The sequence below is a fragment of the Amblyomma mixtum genome, chromosome 8 (assembly GCF_055824585.1).
Source record: "Amblyomma mixtum isolate Tamu chromosome 8, ASM5582458v1, whole genome shotgun sequence".
Lineage (NCBI taxonomy): Eukaryota > Metazoa > Arthropoda > Arachnida > Ixodida > Ixodidae > Amblyomma > Amblyomma mixtum.
Window position 1 is genome coordinate 24,313,452 of NC_143019.1, and position 16,158 is coordinate 24,329,609.

The 16,158-nt window shown below is 47.9% G+C and overlaps 1 protein-coding gene and 2 non-coding genes across 3 annotated transcripts; all 3 read right to left on the minus strand.

Annotated features, from left to right (window-relative positions):
* Nucleotides 1-2,648: 2,648 nt before the first annotated feature.
* Nucleotides 2,649-15,587, minus strand: LOC149331725 (endochitinase-like). The gene is made up of 6 exons (XM_089556845.1): nt 15,432-15,587; nt 14,517-14,594; nt 6,448-6,831; nt 5,018-5,253; nt 3,861-4,110; nt 2,649-2,986 (listed from the first exon to the last, which is right to left on the minus strand). Exons 1-6 carry the CDS (start codon nt 15,585-15,587, stop codon nt 2,663-2,665), a joined length of 1,428 nt encoding a protein of 475 aa, XP_089412971.1. The 3' UTR covers nt 2,649-2,662.
* TRNAQ-CUG (transfer RNA glutamine (anticodon CUG)) lies at nt 10,117-10,188 on the minus strand. Its single transcript has one exon. It is a non-coding gene; the product is annotated as a tRNA-Gln (tRNA).
* Nucleotides 10,201-10,272, minus strand: TRNAE-UUC (transfer RNA glutamic acid (anticodon UUC)). Its single transcript has one exon. It is a non-coding gene; the product is annotated as a tRNA-Glu (tRNA).
* Nucleotides 15,588-16,158: the final 571 nt, after the last annotated feature.

Consider the following 16,158-nt stretch of genomic DNA (forward strand, 5'->3'; position numbering starts at 1 on the left):
CGTGACTTAGGTTGGGCGTAGGAAGGAAAAGGGATGCGCTAAGGTTTATATGGTTGCATCACATGCACTGATGTTGCTGCAACGTGGCATGCAACGTGACAGTTGGCCTTATATAAGAAGATGGAAGACCTAGGCTTCTCGACATTCTGCTCTTTGACATGAAAGGAGAGGACGCTAGCTGCAGCCGTCTGTTGCCCGCGTTTCCGCGAGATCGGAAACGATTATCGCGCGTGAATTTGAGGAGAACGTGCGCAAATGGCTAGACCAAGCAGTGCGATGGGCCACTGTTGTTTACACAACAAACGTAAAAGCTGCCCTTTTTTAACAAGATCGTCAGCATTGCTACAGAAAACTAATTCTGAATTAACTTTTTTTCACTCGGTAGTCCTTGGGTAGACCTTTAATGATTATTGCGAAATCCATAAAGTTATTTTGCTTCAGTTGCTTTTTGACATTGCTTGATGGTTAAATATGCTCATTGTCTTTGGCCATATGCAAGTCGCACCTCAGTGCATTCAGAAAAGCAATCATCGGCGAATGACAATTAGGTCTGCGTTTACTGCCATTCCCTTTGACTATATTGTTGTCAACATGTCGAGAGAAAAAAAGAAAGGGAAAGAGTGCTGTCTTTGGAGCGGTTTGCTACTTCTCCCGTGCAGGGGAAATCGGGGGTTACCGATACACAAAAATTTATGCGCCCAGGGGGCTGACGCAAAATAAAGAATTTTGCCTTTCTGTATGCTTCCCACGCAACCCTTGTGGTCGGAATTACATACTGCCCCTTAATTTTACCTTCTGACGTCACTGTACCCTCTTCCCGCACAGTTGCAACCCACTGGGCAGAAATGTTGAATTCGGATGCCGCTGACGTTGTTCCCGTTCATTTTAGTCATTTTTGGGCCATATTTGCAAGGACATGCACTCAAAATTTTACAAGCAACGTTAGCGAAACGTCATTCTTTCATTCTTTTGATTTTTTTTAGCAGCCGTTTCGCAGCGTACTGGAATGGAGTGATAGGAAAAAGGAGAAAGAGGGGAAAAAGAGTGCTTCAAGAAAGTTTGTCTCTGTCGGAGCTAAGGTCGGAGCTAAGGCGATGAAGAACTATGTGACGTTCCGTGCGTGAGCTACCAGGGCCCATACCTTCGGCGGAATTTTCTCTGTGCTCAACCGTGAACAATCAACAAGGCCGACAACCTCGCGACGACCATGGGAAGTGGGATGCTTGGAATGCCCCTCCGAGCCTCAGCGGATTAGTGTAGCAGGAATGTCTAGGGCCATTGTCAGCAGTAGCCCCAGCGAAATTCCTTGAGCGGAGGCGACCACAGCAAAGGCGCCGGCGGGAGGGAAAACCAGCCCAATTAGGCATGCCTGGCCGTACAAGGACAAGAGAAGAAAGCTGCCGGCGGGAGACAAACGACATTCCAACCAGGGATGTCGGGGATGCCGCAGGGCGCTGCCGTGGAAAGGAGGAAGAAAAAAACATTCCAGTCGGGAAGACAGGAGATCGGGCGTGGCCGGCGGAACAGATATAGCTGGCGAGTGCGGACGAAAGGCACGCAGAGGACGAGATCGTTCAGGAAAAAGGGTCCTTCAGCGCCGAAGCCGGACGGCGCGCAGCTTCTGCCAGCCACCGACGGATCGCAACTCCGGAGACCATCCATCGCCCCCATGAAGGCGTCGCCACGTAAGCTCGGACGCCCCAGCCTCTGATGTACAATGTATAATTATTGATTACATCATTTTTGTTTAAACTGAGCCATACGGTGTCTTCTTGCCTCTCCGTCCCGTGTGGACCTGCGCATTATGTGGGGTCGTCACAACTAACTCCGACAGCTTTAGGTCTCCAACTGAGCTTTTATTGCGCCGGGCCTAGTGCCAACTTTTTTTAGAGCGGTTCTAAAAAAAATGACAAACATCTCTTTTAGACCGCCGGTTCTGAATAACCATCCACTGGAGCCAAAAACTGTTCGGCATTTACTGATAACCATTTGATCTAAACGCTTCAGAAGCATCCCTTTTTTGGGGGCAATAGTTCTTCTCAAAAACTTCACGCCATCAGGCAAGTTGAACAAAAATGCCTTTTTGGTCGTCTCGTATTTTACTCATACCATATGTACTCACCGAAATTGGTATCAACATTGGATATCACTAAAAAATAAGTACATTACTCCTTGCATTGAGCTGAAAATTGTTTTTCCAGCTCATGCGAAAGGGTCCCTGCTCTAAGGTCCACCTCTAGGCCACATAACCACCGATAAAACACTCTCCTGCTACAGGTGCGCAAATGAAGAAAAAAATAAGGTGAAAGAGCGTAATGACTACTTCAAATAAGCCAATAAAACTCCTCATTAATAAAACTGAATACTCACAATAAAACTTAACGTGTGTGCGTCTGTTCCTGCGTCCTTGTGTTTGCGTTGCTTCAAGAATGGATCATCTTTAAAGGTAATGCATACGATGTGGTCCGAAACGACAATGCATTAAATGTTCCTTGTTGCTTCTATTAGATCTACCCCTTTACAAGCATGGATGTTCTGAAACCAATAGATCCCGTATAAGCATCCATTGGTGCCACTGGTTCCACTAGTTTGCACATGAGCAGTCGGGGAAGAAAATGGGTAGTCTCAGTTACGTCTAAAGTGTCACAAATCACCGCCGTCGTTAGCCCTTTCTAGCGGTTGCAGGGGGCGTAGCAGACTGGTCGAGCGATCGCCGCACGTGATTGGTCAGGCCGTGCTGCTCTCCGCAGCGACCCCTGGCGTCGTCGGCGTGCATTGCGAAGAGTACGACGCCGGCGAAATGGCGCGTGGCGTCGAACATGCGGGAAGAGTTCGGTCCAAAACCGGCCTGCCAGAAGCGGTCCTTGTGCACCACCTGGCAGTCGCCGTGGCGCGAGTAGTGGTGCTTGTAGCCCATCTTGGCGGTCATCTCGCACATCTGCCAGTAGTTCGAGTCGGTCGCCATTTTGACCGCGGGGTCCCCCTCCTGCGCACATGTCGTATTAGGACGTTAAGCGCCACGTAGCATCTATCATACCTTCATTGCACCGTTGCCATGACGCCTAAATGTAGTTTATATTCCAGGAGTGAGATTGCTGAACTGTTCTTTGTTTTCCAGGCAGGGAGGTACGTATAACTAAAGAGTAGACAACAGTTATCATCAGCATCTTCTTGAGCGCCGTCATAAACTGGAAGAGAAGCTATATAGCTTTCTTCAAAACTTCACGGTTTAAGAAAAATCCGCCCTGGTCCGGGGTTTTAACCCGGAACCACAGCCTGCCTGGGGTAGTAGTCCTACCAGCTAAGCTTTAACTATGTGGAACAGCCGTAACTATTTTGGATTAACCCTTCAAAAATAAGTGGCAAGACCGGATTCAGTCGTCCAAGTCCAAAGCGAGAAATTTTTACAGAGACTGCATTGGGCTCCATTTAATTGGAGCCCATTGGTAGTAAATATCCGAGCTGAAAACCTTTTAAGTTTGTACGGTTCAGCCTCAGACAATTCAGATGCGGTGCGACGCGAAAGCATGCGTGGACGCATTCAGTTACGCGCTAAAGTCGAGGGTTCGACGGCATACCGTCTGGTCAGGAATCATGGCTTGATGAGATTCACTGGTCATTGGTCAGTGACCAGTGAATCTCATCAAGTCAGTTACGCGCTGTTTGTTATCGGCGGCCGACAGATGGCGCCAGTTATAGTGACACCCAGGAAAGCGATTTTTTAAATTTACCCGCAGGAAAGTTGGTTGTAAAGAAATAGGAGCGCGCATGACAAAACCTGGCTTTTGAACAGGTCAAAATCAGCTTTGTCGCGTGTTCTCCTCTGTAGCATAGCTTTATTGCGAGAGAGGGGGACCCACGTGGAAAGAGCTCGAGCTGTTGAGGAAGTAGCTCGCCGCCTCGAAGGTAACGCTGAAGAGCAGCCGGGGCGCCATTGACCGCTCGAAGTCAGGCAGCGTCTCCCGGAGGTCGGCCAGAAGCCGCGACATGCTCGGCGCCCGCGTCGCGCCGTTCAGGGCGAACGGCATCGGACAGGCGGCCGCTCGTTCCGGGGTAGGCGTCAAGTCGTGCGTGCGTAGAACCACGATGTCCTGCACCAGCGACAGCACGCTGTTCCCCCCCGCGGCCACGCCGGGAATCATTGTGAACGAACCTTATACCTTACTCTTCGTCGAGCAGGGCTTAAATGACTTAACCTCGTCCTCCACTCCTCTCTTTTAACGTCCTCACGGCGTGGTTCAGGTGTTCACCCTGAGTGACTGCACTAATCCTTTATGTCCCATTTTCTAACGACTGCCTCCCACACTTTACCGTTAAACTCTGATGCCTCCGCCATAATAATCGTCATTACCAATGCCACTGCCTCCACCACAGGGTCCGGAAGCGTAGCGATATCTCGACTAGTGGGGAAACCTACACCAAATTGAAGACAGTGTCCATTCAAATGGTGCTTGTTCGCGTACGTTTTCATTTGAGTATTTAATCTTCCGTTGCAGGCTGCCAGCATGAACTCTCTACTATCAAAGGTTTGCAGTAAGTGAGAGATAAAAGGTAATTGCAATGGAGGTGCCCTTTGGAGGGCTTGCGCAGGTATCTTAGCAGGGCCCTCTATTGTTCCTGCCGAGGGCGCGTGTCTCAGTGCGTGATCTTAGTAGATAAACTTTATAGTACAAAACACGTCGTGTCTTATTAGTACAGTCTGGACAGCATGGCTAATAGCAGAGACATATACAGTATGTAAGACAGAAGATATCTATGTCTAGAAGCCTTCTTCCTTCTAGTAGAAGGTCCCGTGTTGCGTCTGTCCTGTGCCCGTGTCCGACTAGTGTGTAAGTTCTGCACGTATACAACGTAACTACATGGATGTGTCGGTATCAAGAACATCCATGCTCACATATACAGGAGCCCTGTGGTGTCCCGGCTACTCTACCAATTTGGGGCCCAGCTTTTAGCCTCGCTTATCGCTGCACAACGGAACCTATGGCAGAGTAGAAAAAGGAAGGGGTGATGGACAGACCTGCTGGGGGACAGCGGGCCGTAGGGCTGCTCCTTGTAAAAGGAGACCACGGCCGACACGAACAGGCCCATCCGACCGAGGTCGTCACGCATGCGCCCCATATGCTCGAAGAACTCGGCGTCCGTGGCCGTGGATGTGCGGTGCGACCGGTAGAAGAAGAGCAGCCCGTCGAGCTGCTTCGAGTGTAGCCACTTGCCGGCCACAGAGCTCAGTTCGTTCGGGGTGGAGCCGCGCAACTGCGTCACATCGTTTTGCATAGATGCAACAGAAAGCGACGAGGCAGTTGCACTGCATTTCGTAATGCATCACTGTAATGGAACATCCACGTAAATAGTGTTCGGCGTCAAGAGAGAGCGAAGTCCGCCATACATAACGGCTCCAGCTCTTTCCGACGCAAAACCCGGGGGCGAGGCGAGCGCGATCGGTATAAATCCGATTTATGCTGTCAGCAAAACCGGTCGCTCAATAGGAATGAAAATTTCCCTCGCCACCTCGCTTGTTAAGAGCTGCTACCAGACGGCATAGACGTTTAGACTGAATAGGGACGTTGCAAGGGTGTTTGAGGTTTCAGTACATACCCCATGGTGCGTTTACATGTTTAGGGTATGTCGTGCGATCGCGTGAACTGTTGTCCTTCGTCGTGTATCCTATAGTCCACAAACATCCTGGCGACGTCCCTATTCAGTCTAAACGTCTATGCCGTCAGGTAGCAGCTCTTATTCGCCCCACATACATCAACCTGTATTGAGGAAAATAACTGGACCAACTTGCAGCGGTGTGTCCACATTATTCTGAGACCACACACACTATAATGCTCCGCAACTCTGACGGCGTGAAGCGGGTCACTACCCTAGCTAGCTGTTCAGAGAGAGGGTAGAGCGATTCAGGACATATTCCGTATACAAGACCCGATCGCACTCGTCTAGAACGCTGGAGCGTTGTTCCGCGGAGCAAATGAAGTTAAGCAAGTTCACATGCTGCTCTGCTGTTGGCCAAGGCGCTTGTTCCTGTGCGGTTCGTATGCCTCCCGAGCACAATTATTACCAGTGATCAATATACCTGTTTTAGAATTTTTGCTTCATTTCCTCATCACCACTCGAGCACTCTGGACAGTAATTAACTCTACTCTGGACGAGTGCGATTTGGCCTGTACACGTAACACTGCCATCACCTCTCCGAATTTCTCACACTCGGTCCGCTCCTTTTGGGGTGCTGCTTTCACACGGACCTACAAGACTTCCAATGGGCCCCAGCGGTGCAAGTGCTCGTTTCCACGAGATCTTGCAGTTCTGGTTTCATATAAAGCTGATCGCATATATCCTCCTTCGACGAAAAGTAACGAACATATGACGGCCTCACCCTGCACCACAGGGAGTAATACATACAGCCATAGCTTCAATGAACGGGACGCAACACGAAGACCCACCCACCTGGTTGCAGAAGACCGCTGTGGTCTGGACGCCGTCGCCCAAGAGCGCGTACAGCGGCAGACTCGGATGGCGGCGTCGCAGGGACGCGAAGGCGTCCACCCCGTCGGGGCCTTCGTCCTCGGCTCGCCGGTAGGACACCCCGCGCGCCGTCATGTGGACGCAGCAGTAGAGCACCACGGTGCACAGCGACGCCGGCACGTCGCGCATTGAGTAGTCCCCGCGACCGGGCTCGAAGACGCACCACAGCTGCCGGCCGGAAGAAGCGCTGCCGGCAGTCGATGGGTCACCTCCGAGATTGGGGTCGTGCACGCTTCCCACGCTCTCAGAGTCGTCGTCCACGCTGTCCACGCTCTCAGAGTCGTCGTCCGCGTCCTGGTGCTTCCGCTTTGTGCAACCGCGAAAATAACTCGGTTACAGCCATACAGCAAGTTGTCAATATGGCGTGAAACAGGCGAGCCGACTCTGCTGATAACACGCAGGTAGATTTGGCTGTGGTTCGTGGCGCATCCGATAGACGGCATCGCAAATTAATTAGTGATAGAACTAATTATGCTACCACTAAAAATAGTATTTAGCAGCGTGGGGTAGGTAGACTTGCTTTGGCAATACACCAAATCAGGGGGTACGAGGTGACATGGGATGGTGGTGAAAACATTTATTTAATCATAGGGAGAGGTGTTGGGGGTCGTGACCTGAAGGGACACGCCCTTACAACCACTAGGCATCATTTGCGAGCAGCGAAGCTAGTCGCCAGATAGAATTTGAGCAGGTATTGATTCGAGGGAAAAACAGTGGGCTAAGAATGTTTTCAGTTACTTGTGCATGAGGAATATCGACCCAAAATGGAGAAAGCGAACTATAAAATTGACAAGCAAATGTCTTAACAGCAATGCGGCCGGGCGGAAGGGGGGGGGGGGGGACAGGAATTTTCGGTTAAGAAAAAGGTTAAAGAAGCAGGGGGGGGGGGGGGGGGGGGGTCTGTGGAAGATACTTCCGATCAATAAACAGCAAACTACACCGTGCGGGTAAGTTTGCTATGTCCCATGTGAATCTTTTTCTGCCGTCACATCCATGATATTGTTTTGAAGCACAGGGACTTGATTTGGATTTTGATTATGAACACGCAATTCTCTCAAGCGAGTAATATCTTACTTAATTAAACCGTTTATTCTGCGTATACTCAAGTGCGAACCTGCTGACGTCAAGCGACGGGGCAACCACAGCTTTCGTCGGTGTTCACTGTACCTTTGTCATCATTGCAGACTAGCCCATGCAGCAGCGATGCCTTGTGGCACCATAAGCATTCGCTACAAATTTCAACATATGTTTCCGTTTTGTACACGGGGGTGTCACTGTCGCGTTCCACAAATTCGTCAAAACTACTCTTGCAAGCCTTCAGAAATGAGCATCAGTTCTCCCTGCAGCTCGCTAACACCGACAGCGTCAGTGTCGTAGGCAAGTGAACTGCCACCGGCGAAAATGCTGGCGTTCGCTAGCACGAAGCAAATTTTAAAGGAGAAATGGCACCTACTGGTTTTCAAAAATCGGGACGTTACTGCCAGCCTTACATTCTGTATCCATTTATTTGTCTCAATTGCAATGAAAAAAAAAAAGAAACAGATGTTAATATAGAAACTCTGTCACGACCTTGAATTTCTTTCTGTGTATATGCGTATTTTTACTGTATGCGTTTAGAACACTTCTGCCAACAGCTCTCTGATTTATTTCAAGCCCCGACTGAACTTCTAGCTGCCCTTAGGCACGAAAGCCCCTTCCCAAAAGTAAGCCCTGGCGCCGTTTTTTCTTTCCAAATATCAAATGAAATATTTCCACATAAGTCCAGGTACAGTCTTTGTCAAAAGTAACCAGGCTGCATGGTTTGCTTCCAGCGCGTATAGTGTAGCCCTTACAGCTTCCCTGCAGCTGAAATCGTCATTAAAGATAAGGACTGGAGGTCTTCTTACCTTCCAGTGCCTTTTGATCTTTAGGAAAGCTACAAGGGCTCCATAATACAAGCTAGAAGCAAACCATGCAGCCTGGTTACTTTTGACAAAGACGGTACATGAAAAGGCTTCGGGAAAAAGCTTTCCGTTGACTTTATTGTTACTTGTTATTCATACTTGTTGTGGCCGTATAATGCTCCATGCTTCATTATAGCGGCATCTCTTTGCCCTTTTGTCCTAATAGCCTGTTCACGCATTTCCACGAATTTCTGGCCTTAATTTACCCAAACTCATTGATATTTGTATTCTGCCAAAAAGAGTATATCATGGCGTTGTGTTGTAAGCACCTGATCAGTGGAACCATTGAAACCACCAGTCCTGACTTAGTTACGCTAAAAGTGAAGCCTACAGAGTCTTCTTCGTCTCCACAAAAAATGACCAAAGTCTGTAAATCTTAGAGGCTGTTAGCTAACAGTACAATATACCGAGTGTCCCAGCTAAATGTAACCAAAGTTTTAAAAAAGGCGAAGTGTCCTAGTACAGTGAAACCAACTCAGGGTTGTTCATAGTCGCGTGGCCCAGTCTTGAGTATTTTTTTCGCTCTTCAAAGTTAATTCATAAGTTGAGTTTAATTAGCTAAATTTTTAATTATTAACTTTCGGAAGAAAGTGTGAAAGCATAAGTTTTAGATCACCTCGAAAAACCGCTAGTAGTGCTGTTTCCGTCAAGTTACGATTTACGTAGCTTTATTTATAGGCCTTAAAAGAAAGTTGTCACGTGACCAGCTGCTCGCTCACTTCTCTGTCCCAATGTGCACCCAAAGTCTCATCGAGGAGAGGACTTCAGGAAAAAATGGATTTTATTCTTTAAGGCGCGTCTTGGGACGTTGAAATGTGGAAGCTTTTTCTTATTGTGCGGGTTATGGTTAAAGGCCGGTTAAAAAACTACTTTACGTAAATATTACTTTGCTGCAAATGTCTCAGTAAGCTGTTTCTCAAAGCGATCTACAACTTTTCCATTAACACTTTGTTCATCAGGTCAATAATAAAAAGTTAGTTAATTAACCTTAACTAATTAGTCAACCTTGAAGAAGGAAAAAAATACTGCGGACTAGGTCACGCGACTCTAAACAACTCTCATTTGGTTTCAGACGACTAGGACACCTCGTGTTTTTTAAAAGCTTGGTTACATTTAGCTGGACACCTGATATACCGTCCGCATATATCAAACCGGGGAGCCGCTGCTTCATGGCCGTTCCGCCTAATCTGCACGACAGATCATAACCTAGATTACATTCTTCTAGCTAGCCTATATTTCCATATTTCTCATATAAATCATGAACAGCAGCAGTGATAGATGACAACCGTGCCTTAATGCTGTGTCTACCTTGACAGTTGTCCTACTTCTTAATCCATTCCACCAAATTCCAACTTTATTATCTCGGTATATTTACACACAGAATTCCTTCTTTACATTGTCGTACGCACCGTTTATGTCCAGGAAGGCTAAATGCAGAAGGTTGTTTTCCGACCTAGCTATTTCTGAGCATAAGGTAAGCACGAAAAGACCATCATACAAGTGCCTACCGCTTCTGAACCCGGGGCTGGCACGCAGTGGTTTGGCAGAGCTGCACTTCGTAACAATACGTCATGACGATAAAGTTTTCGCTTTACCAGAATTTTGCAAAAAAATGCAGTTTCAACGAATGAAGAAAAAAAAAGTTTTAAGGTCTCACCGAGATTTGAACTCGGATCGCTGGATTCAGAGTCCAGAGTGCTAACCATTACACCATGAGACCGTAAAGAAACTTTTCCGACGCCGGGAATCGAACCCGGGCCTCCTGGGTGAAAGCCAGGTATCCTAGCCACTAGACCACGCCGGAACTGGTGGCGCCATCACACCAGACACGAACTGGACCACACATCAGAGCGTGACCTTCACGGAACAGAACTGGAAGGACAAAAAATGTGCGTCTCGCCCGGACGGTTATTTATGACCGACATTCTTTAACTTAATCCCTCTCTCAAGCCAAAATACTTTATTGTTTTTGCATGCAGTTTTCTGTTTTACCGCTAGATGGCGAAACAAGTTCGCGTTCATGGCGTTCATGGACTGCGAAAGATAGCCCGCGAAATTTGACCAGTACAGCACTAGGTTCCGCGTTCGCTGCACCGTGGTTCGCTGTGACGCTACTAACTGAAAGATGCAGAGTCCTATCAGATATTTTACTTTGTTTTTCCTTCATGGAAGGCATGTAGGTGCGGAGTTGACAAATGTTTGTGGGTGCGCTGTGAAACTTGGGTGTAGGGGGCGGCGACTGAAGGCGACCACACGTTTAAGCGTTCCAGAAAATGATAACGGAACACGAATTAAGGTGGAAGTGTGGTCAGGAACATTTTGGAAGGTCTTGGATGTGGATGGAGTGGTGGATTCACTGTTGTGCAACCGGATGTCGCACATACTGGAAGACATACGAATACGCAAGATGCGGGCAGCTCTATGAGCGCTTTATTCTGAGTTTAAATACGTTGAGATAGCTGGCTCACTCTGTTTTAAGTGCTGCACGCCGTTTTCCGACCACAAATCCTTGTCTTCTCATTGTTTCAGCAGCCCACGGGTAAGCATATACTTGCAACGCCTTCTCTTCTAAGAAGAACGCTCTGAAAGCTACAGACAAACGGGCAAATAATATGTTGGGACTGGTCAGTGTGCACAGAACCAAGACGCATGCACGGAGATTTGCTGGGCATGCGCAATTGCTACTGTACCCCCCACATGCGACGCCATACAGGATTCACGCCTTGCTCGAAAGAGAAAGGCAGAACCGAACGCCCACGTCAGGCAACACCCTTTTTTTTCTATCAAGGGTGGTATGCAGACAGACACGGTACTGAAGTTTCAGGTACGCACTCATGTATTCACGATAAATTCATGCATAACGTTTTTTTTTTCTGTTTTTGCCCAGAACAAGGTTCAGCGCTGGATATCTTTTTTCATTGCACAAGCGAAGCGATCGAAAATGGCGAGCGAAATCCATTCTACGCAGAATTGTATAAGCTCCGGCTTTTCTTCAAGGGCTTCGCTGCAGGGGGCCATTTAGTCTATATCGCCGCTTGCGCCGGTCAGTGAATCGACATCCTGCGCAGAACCGATCGAATGCAGTCAGAATGAGGGCCACCAAGCCACCATTACGTCTTCGTATCGCGCTACGAACATTACACGACAAGCTTCTTTTATTAATTGGTTATCGTGCATGGATTGGGCCGAAGTATCACAGAGCACTATACGCAGATCGGATATGATATCGAAGTTTTCGAGGTCTATCCAGTGGCATCGCTGCCATAGGGCGAATTTCAGTTATCACGTGGCCTCCGAGATCACCCCCGCGCTCGTGATCTCGGGATTAATCTCGGAGGCCACGATTATCATTAAGTAGTCAGCATGTGATCCCCCAGATGGCACTAGACGCAGCGGCATCAAATGATTATCATTATCATCATGCGGTAAAAACACGAATGAAGCAATAAGCCTGAACTCGCATACTGAATAGTGAGGCCTATTATTAATTGGAGGTTGGTAGGAAAAAGTTATTCAAACACCTCAATTTCGCATAATCCACCGAGAGCGATTGCGGAGCGCCTATGGGCGACGATGCGCACTGAGTTTCGGTAGCATTCATTTTTTCGCTACCGAAGCCTATCTTCTGTTCTTAATCTGTCGCTGCAGCGCTTGCGGAACACTTCTCGTTCTCTGTCATCGCAAAAAAAAAAAAACGCTGGTACACGACGCAGAATGAAAGCGGCATTTGGGAACCGCCGCGGTGGCTCAGTGTTTATGGCGCCCGACTGCTGACCCCCCCCAAAAATTCAGGGGGGCACTTTGTTGACCTAAAGTGCGGTGAGGCAACAGCCTTTAGCGCGGTGTTGCTGCTTGTACCACTTATGTGTGGTTAAGATGTTGATTAAGTACACAACCGCTTGTGAATCTTAATTGCTGAAGACACTGCAGGGCGTTTGGGAGGCATCCGTCTGATTCGACGCCTTTCTGCAAACACTCTCCAGCGTCCTAGACAAGAAGTACATACGCGTTGGCAGGAAGTAGCGTAGCCATTAGCACGCTCGGCTGCGGAAAAAGATTTTTCGTGCAAAAAGATTTTTTTTCTGGTCTGACTAGAAAAGCGTGACACCTCTGCTGACAACCTCCTGTCGACAACAATGAGGCATTAAAGGCTTTCACCTTAAAAGACGCGGGTTCGATCCTGGCCGCGGTGGTCGAATTTCGATAGAGGCGAACATGTGCTTTGCGATGTCAGTGCACGTTGAAGAACCCCATATAGTCGAAATTTCCGGAGCCCTTCACTACGGCGTCCCTCATAGCCTGAGTCGCTTTGGGAAGTTTAACCTCAATGAACAAAACCAAAGCGGCGTTTGCTTATTTACATCTGATAGTCAGGGGATAGCTGTCATTCGGACAGCCGAATAAGGTTGATTGTTTTTTAATCAAAACAAAATCATTTGCATTGTTATTTCGGGTCTTCACACCTTGTTTTCTCAGCTTCTTGCGACTGTGAGGCTGTTCTCAGTAGTCCTTGTGATTGCCATGGCCATTCGCGAACCTCTAAGCATTTAGTTTGTTTTAATTGATTTCACTGTTAATTGAAAGCCGTCAATTCCCATCGAGCTGAATCACAATTTACTCAATGTGGCTTATAGAACTTCCCGTGTGAGAATTATCAGGTGTCCCACTTAACCCTGTCACTTTTTCGTTACTTGTCAGAAGAAATATGTTTAAGGTCTCAATTTCAGACGTGATCACCACAGCGGTGTCCGTCTGAGTCTATACATACATACATACATACATACATACATACATACATACATACATACATACATACATACATACATACATACATACATACATACATACATACATACATACATACATACATACATACATACATACATACATACATACATACATACATACATACATACATACATACATACATACATACATACATACATACATACATACATACATACATACATACATACATACACGTTTGTGTAGCATACATGGCCAGGATAAATTGAGCTAATTCTTTACCAAGCCTTCCTTAGGGCCCAACTAACCAACCAATAAGAAGTCGATTAAGAGGGTTCGACTGTCGCTGTCAGAGACCATGACCAAAGGGTGGTGCTGTTTACCACTTCTGTGCCCTAAAAGTGAGCCAACTTGACCCTGATACCACCTGAGCGGTACAGCCCGCTAAAATAAAATAAAAACACAAGTAACAGTGGAAGCGACAGCAAAAGGCTGCCAGTTCTCTACACAACAAGAGTTTGGGCTGTTAATGGTCACAAGAGGGAGCCACGTGACCTTATGGAGAAAAACTGAACGCTGATCGGCTAGAGAGAAAGTTACTGACAATGAAAAGGGTAGTCACGTGATGCAGTGATATTGCAGGATGCTCAGTTACCGACGCCAATGAAGCCGCAATCCCGGAAAAGCTTGTTTGATACATCAAGTTTGTTTGTTTGATCGCTGAAGACACAAGCGTGAGCTATATATTTGCAGCTGCATGTTACAGTGCCCGATGACAGACCAACCTGGACGACTGTGAGCGTGGGGTATTCTCCTTCTAAATGGATTACTGTTAATACTGGAAACGGTGACTTATGATCCAGCTGCACAAATATCGTGCGAGTGCATGCTAGCCGTAGTAGGCAATGCCTCCACTGGAACCCAAGGTCTCTCCCGATTAAAAATGGCAGCGAATTGTTCTGCCTCCTCAAACCGACTGAAACTTTCGGTACCCGATACGGCTTACGTCGCAAAACATCGATGACGTGCAGTGAAGAGCTGCCATGTCACATAATAGCCGTAGTTAAGCTCATTGTTTTCTTTGCATTGCGCTTGTAACTCTGCACAGGTAGCTAATCGATCATTTAGCCGATTAAGTTTAACAATGGACGAGGCCAGAGTCTCTAAACGAAGCATAGCAGCTATATTGTTTGAAAACTGCTGAGCACCGTCAGATTGGCGGTGAAATAGGCAAGTTGTCGCATTTGGGACCAACGCTCAGAGAGCAAAGCGCGTCAACAATATTTTTTTTTCCGTACTCACTTCAAGGAGGCTCTTGAAAGAAATCACCTCGTCCGGGGTCATCCTGGTCGGACGGAATAACGCCAGGACCAAAGCCACCTGCGTAAAAAATAGAGACCTGAGTCAAATAGCTCTCACACAGAAGCATCAGCGAAACAAGCGTGTGAATTTAAGTTCCACCTGTACGTGCTACGCGTTGAACTGTACACACAGCGGCTTTTCACCATCAAAGAACCTCCTTCCAGCTAATGGCATCCGCCTATTCTCGTGACCCTGCTAGTGTGACAAAACAGGGAGTGGTAGATGAAAGGGGAAAATCACTCACTTCTGTAGTCGGGGATAGATCCCTTCTCTGCGTTGTCGCTCCGCTCCCTGCATTTTCACGCTAGCAGGTGCATAAGAATCGGCCGACGCCATTGGCTGGAAAGGGGGTCCTTTGACGGGGAAAAGCCGCCGCGTTCTTGAGTTGTATCCGACTATAGTGACTACTGGAAGCAATTTCTCTTTGAGGGTACTGGCAACTTGCTATTCAATATCTCAGATTACCTGGCAAATACACTCCACCTCATCTTAGCTATTTCACTCTCGTGGTCCTGATATGCGCTCGCTCTAGTCGGATACCATACAAGTACTAAACGTTTTTTCCCCTTTAAATGACCCCTTTCCAGCCAATGGCGTCCGCCAATGCTCCCCAATGGTAATCGAAACTCCCTCGGACGTCCCATGGATATCCAAAACGTCCACAGAACATCCCAGGGAGCTTATTGCCCACTGGGTCGTGACCCTGCTAGCGTGACAATGCAGGGAGGTGACTATCCCCCTTTCAAGCAGCCTACGCGATCCAAGGAGAGCTTGGCTCGCGTAGGCTGCATGGCCGTAATTGCCCGTGGTTCTTTCTCCCTACATCAAGGCAATCCTCAGTGCAGGTGAACTCACCTGAAATGCCAGAACCGCCGCCGCCACGCAGAAGACAATCACGGTGCGTTTGTGGCTGCCCAGGCGGTGCAGGGTCGGACGGCTGGGGCACTGGTTCCGCTCGGAGGATTCGACCAGCGCCTGTTGGGAACGTCCCATCACTGCTTCCAGCTTCATTGCGGCACCAGCACTGGTTAGGGCGTGTTCGCGTTTACAAGGGTTCGGAGTGGGCTTCGCTGGTCCCTAGCTGCACGCGGTACGGACTTCTTCTGATTGTTGGGGGTGATGATGATGATGTCCTCAGGTTTAACGGCAAATGCCCAAGGCCGGGGGTTGGCCTGGGTGCATAGCGGATACAAACGCACTCATGTACGGGGAATGGAGTATTTGGATATTTTTGGGACTTAAAGCTAGAATTTTTACAAAATCAAAAATGCAGAAAAGAAAACAGTAGGGAATTCTCATTCTAGCAGAGGAATCTACCTGATGTAATTACATAGTCGTGAATATAATCGCACACTGGTTTCCGCGCATATCCCTTGGCGCTTGCCCGAAGGAGATGGAGAATCGGAATAGATAGAAGAAGCCCTAGTCTAGCGAGTGAGATTTCCAAGTAAATTCTGCGGGGAGAGCAGCGAACCGCCGGCAGAAGAGGAAAAAGTGATCTATGGGCTCAATTTCACCACAAGACTCACAAAGGTCTTCTTTTGGTTCATTTGTGCCTCTGAAATATGAGCGATAATGGTGG

Coding starts and splice junctions, on each gene's coding strand:
- LOC149331725 (XM_089556845.1), bottom strand. CDS start 15,587: ATGAAGCTGGAAGCAGTGATGGGACGTTCCCAACAGGCGCTGGTCGAA. Junction 14,595..15,431: donor CGGCGGTTCTGGCATTTCAG/GTGAGTTCACCT, acceptor TTTTTTACGCAG/GTGGCTTTGGTCCTGGCGTT. Junction 2,987..3,860: donor ACAGCTCGAGCTCTTTCCAC/GTGGGTCCCCCT, acceptor ACATGTGCGCAG/GAGGGGGACCCCGCGGTCAA.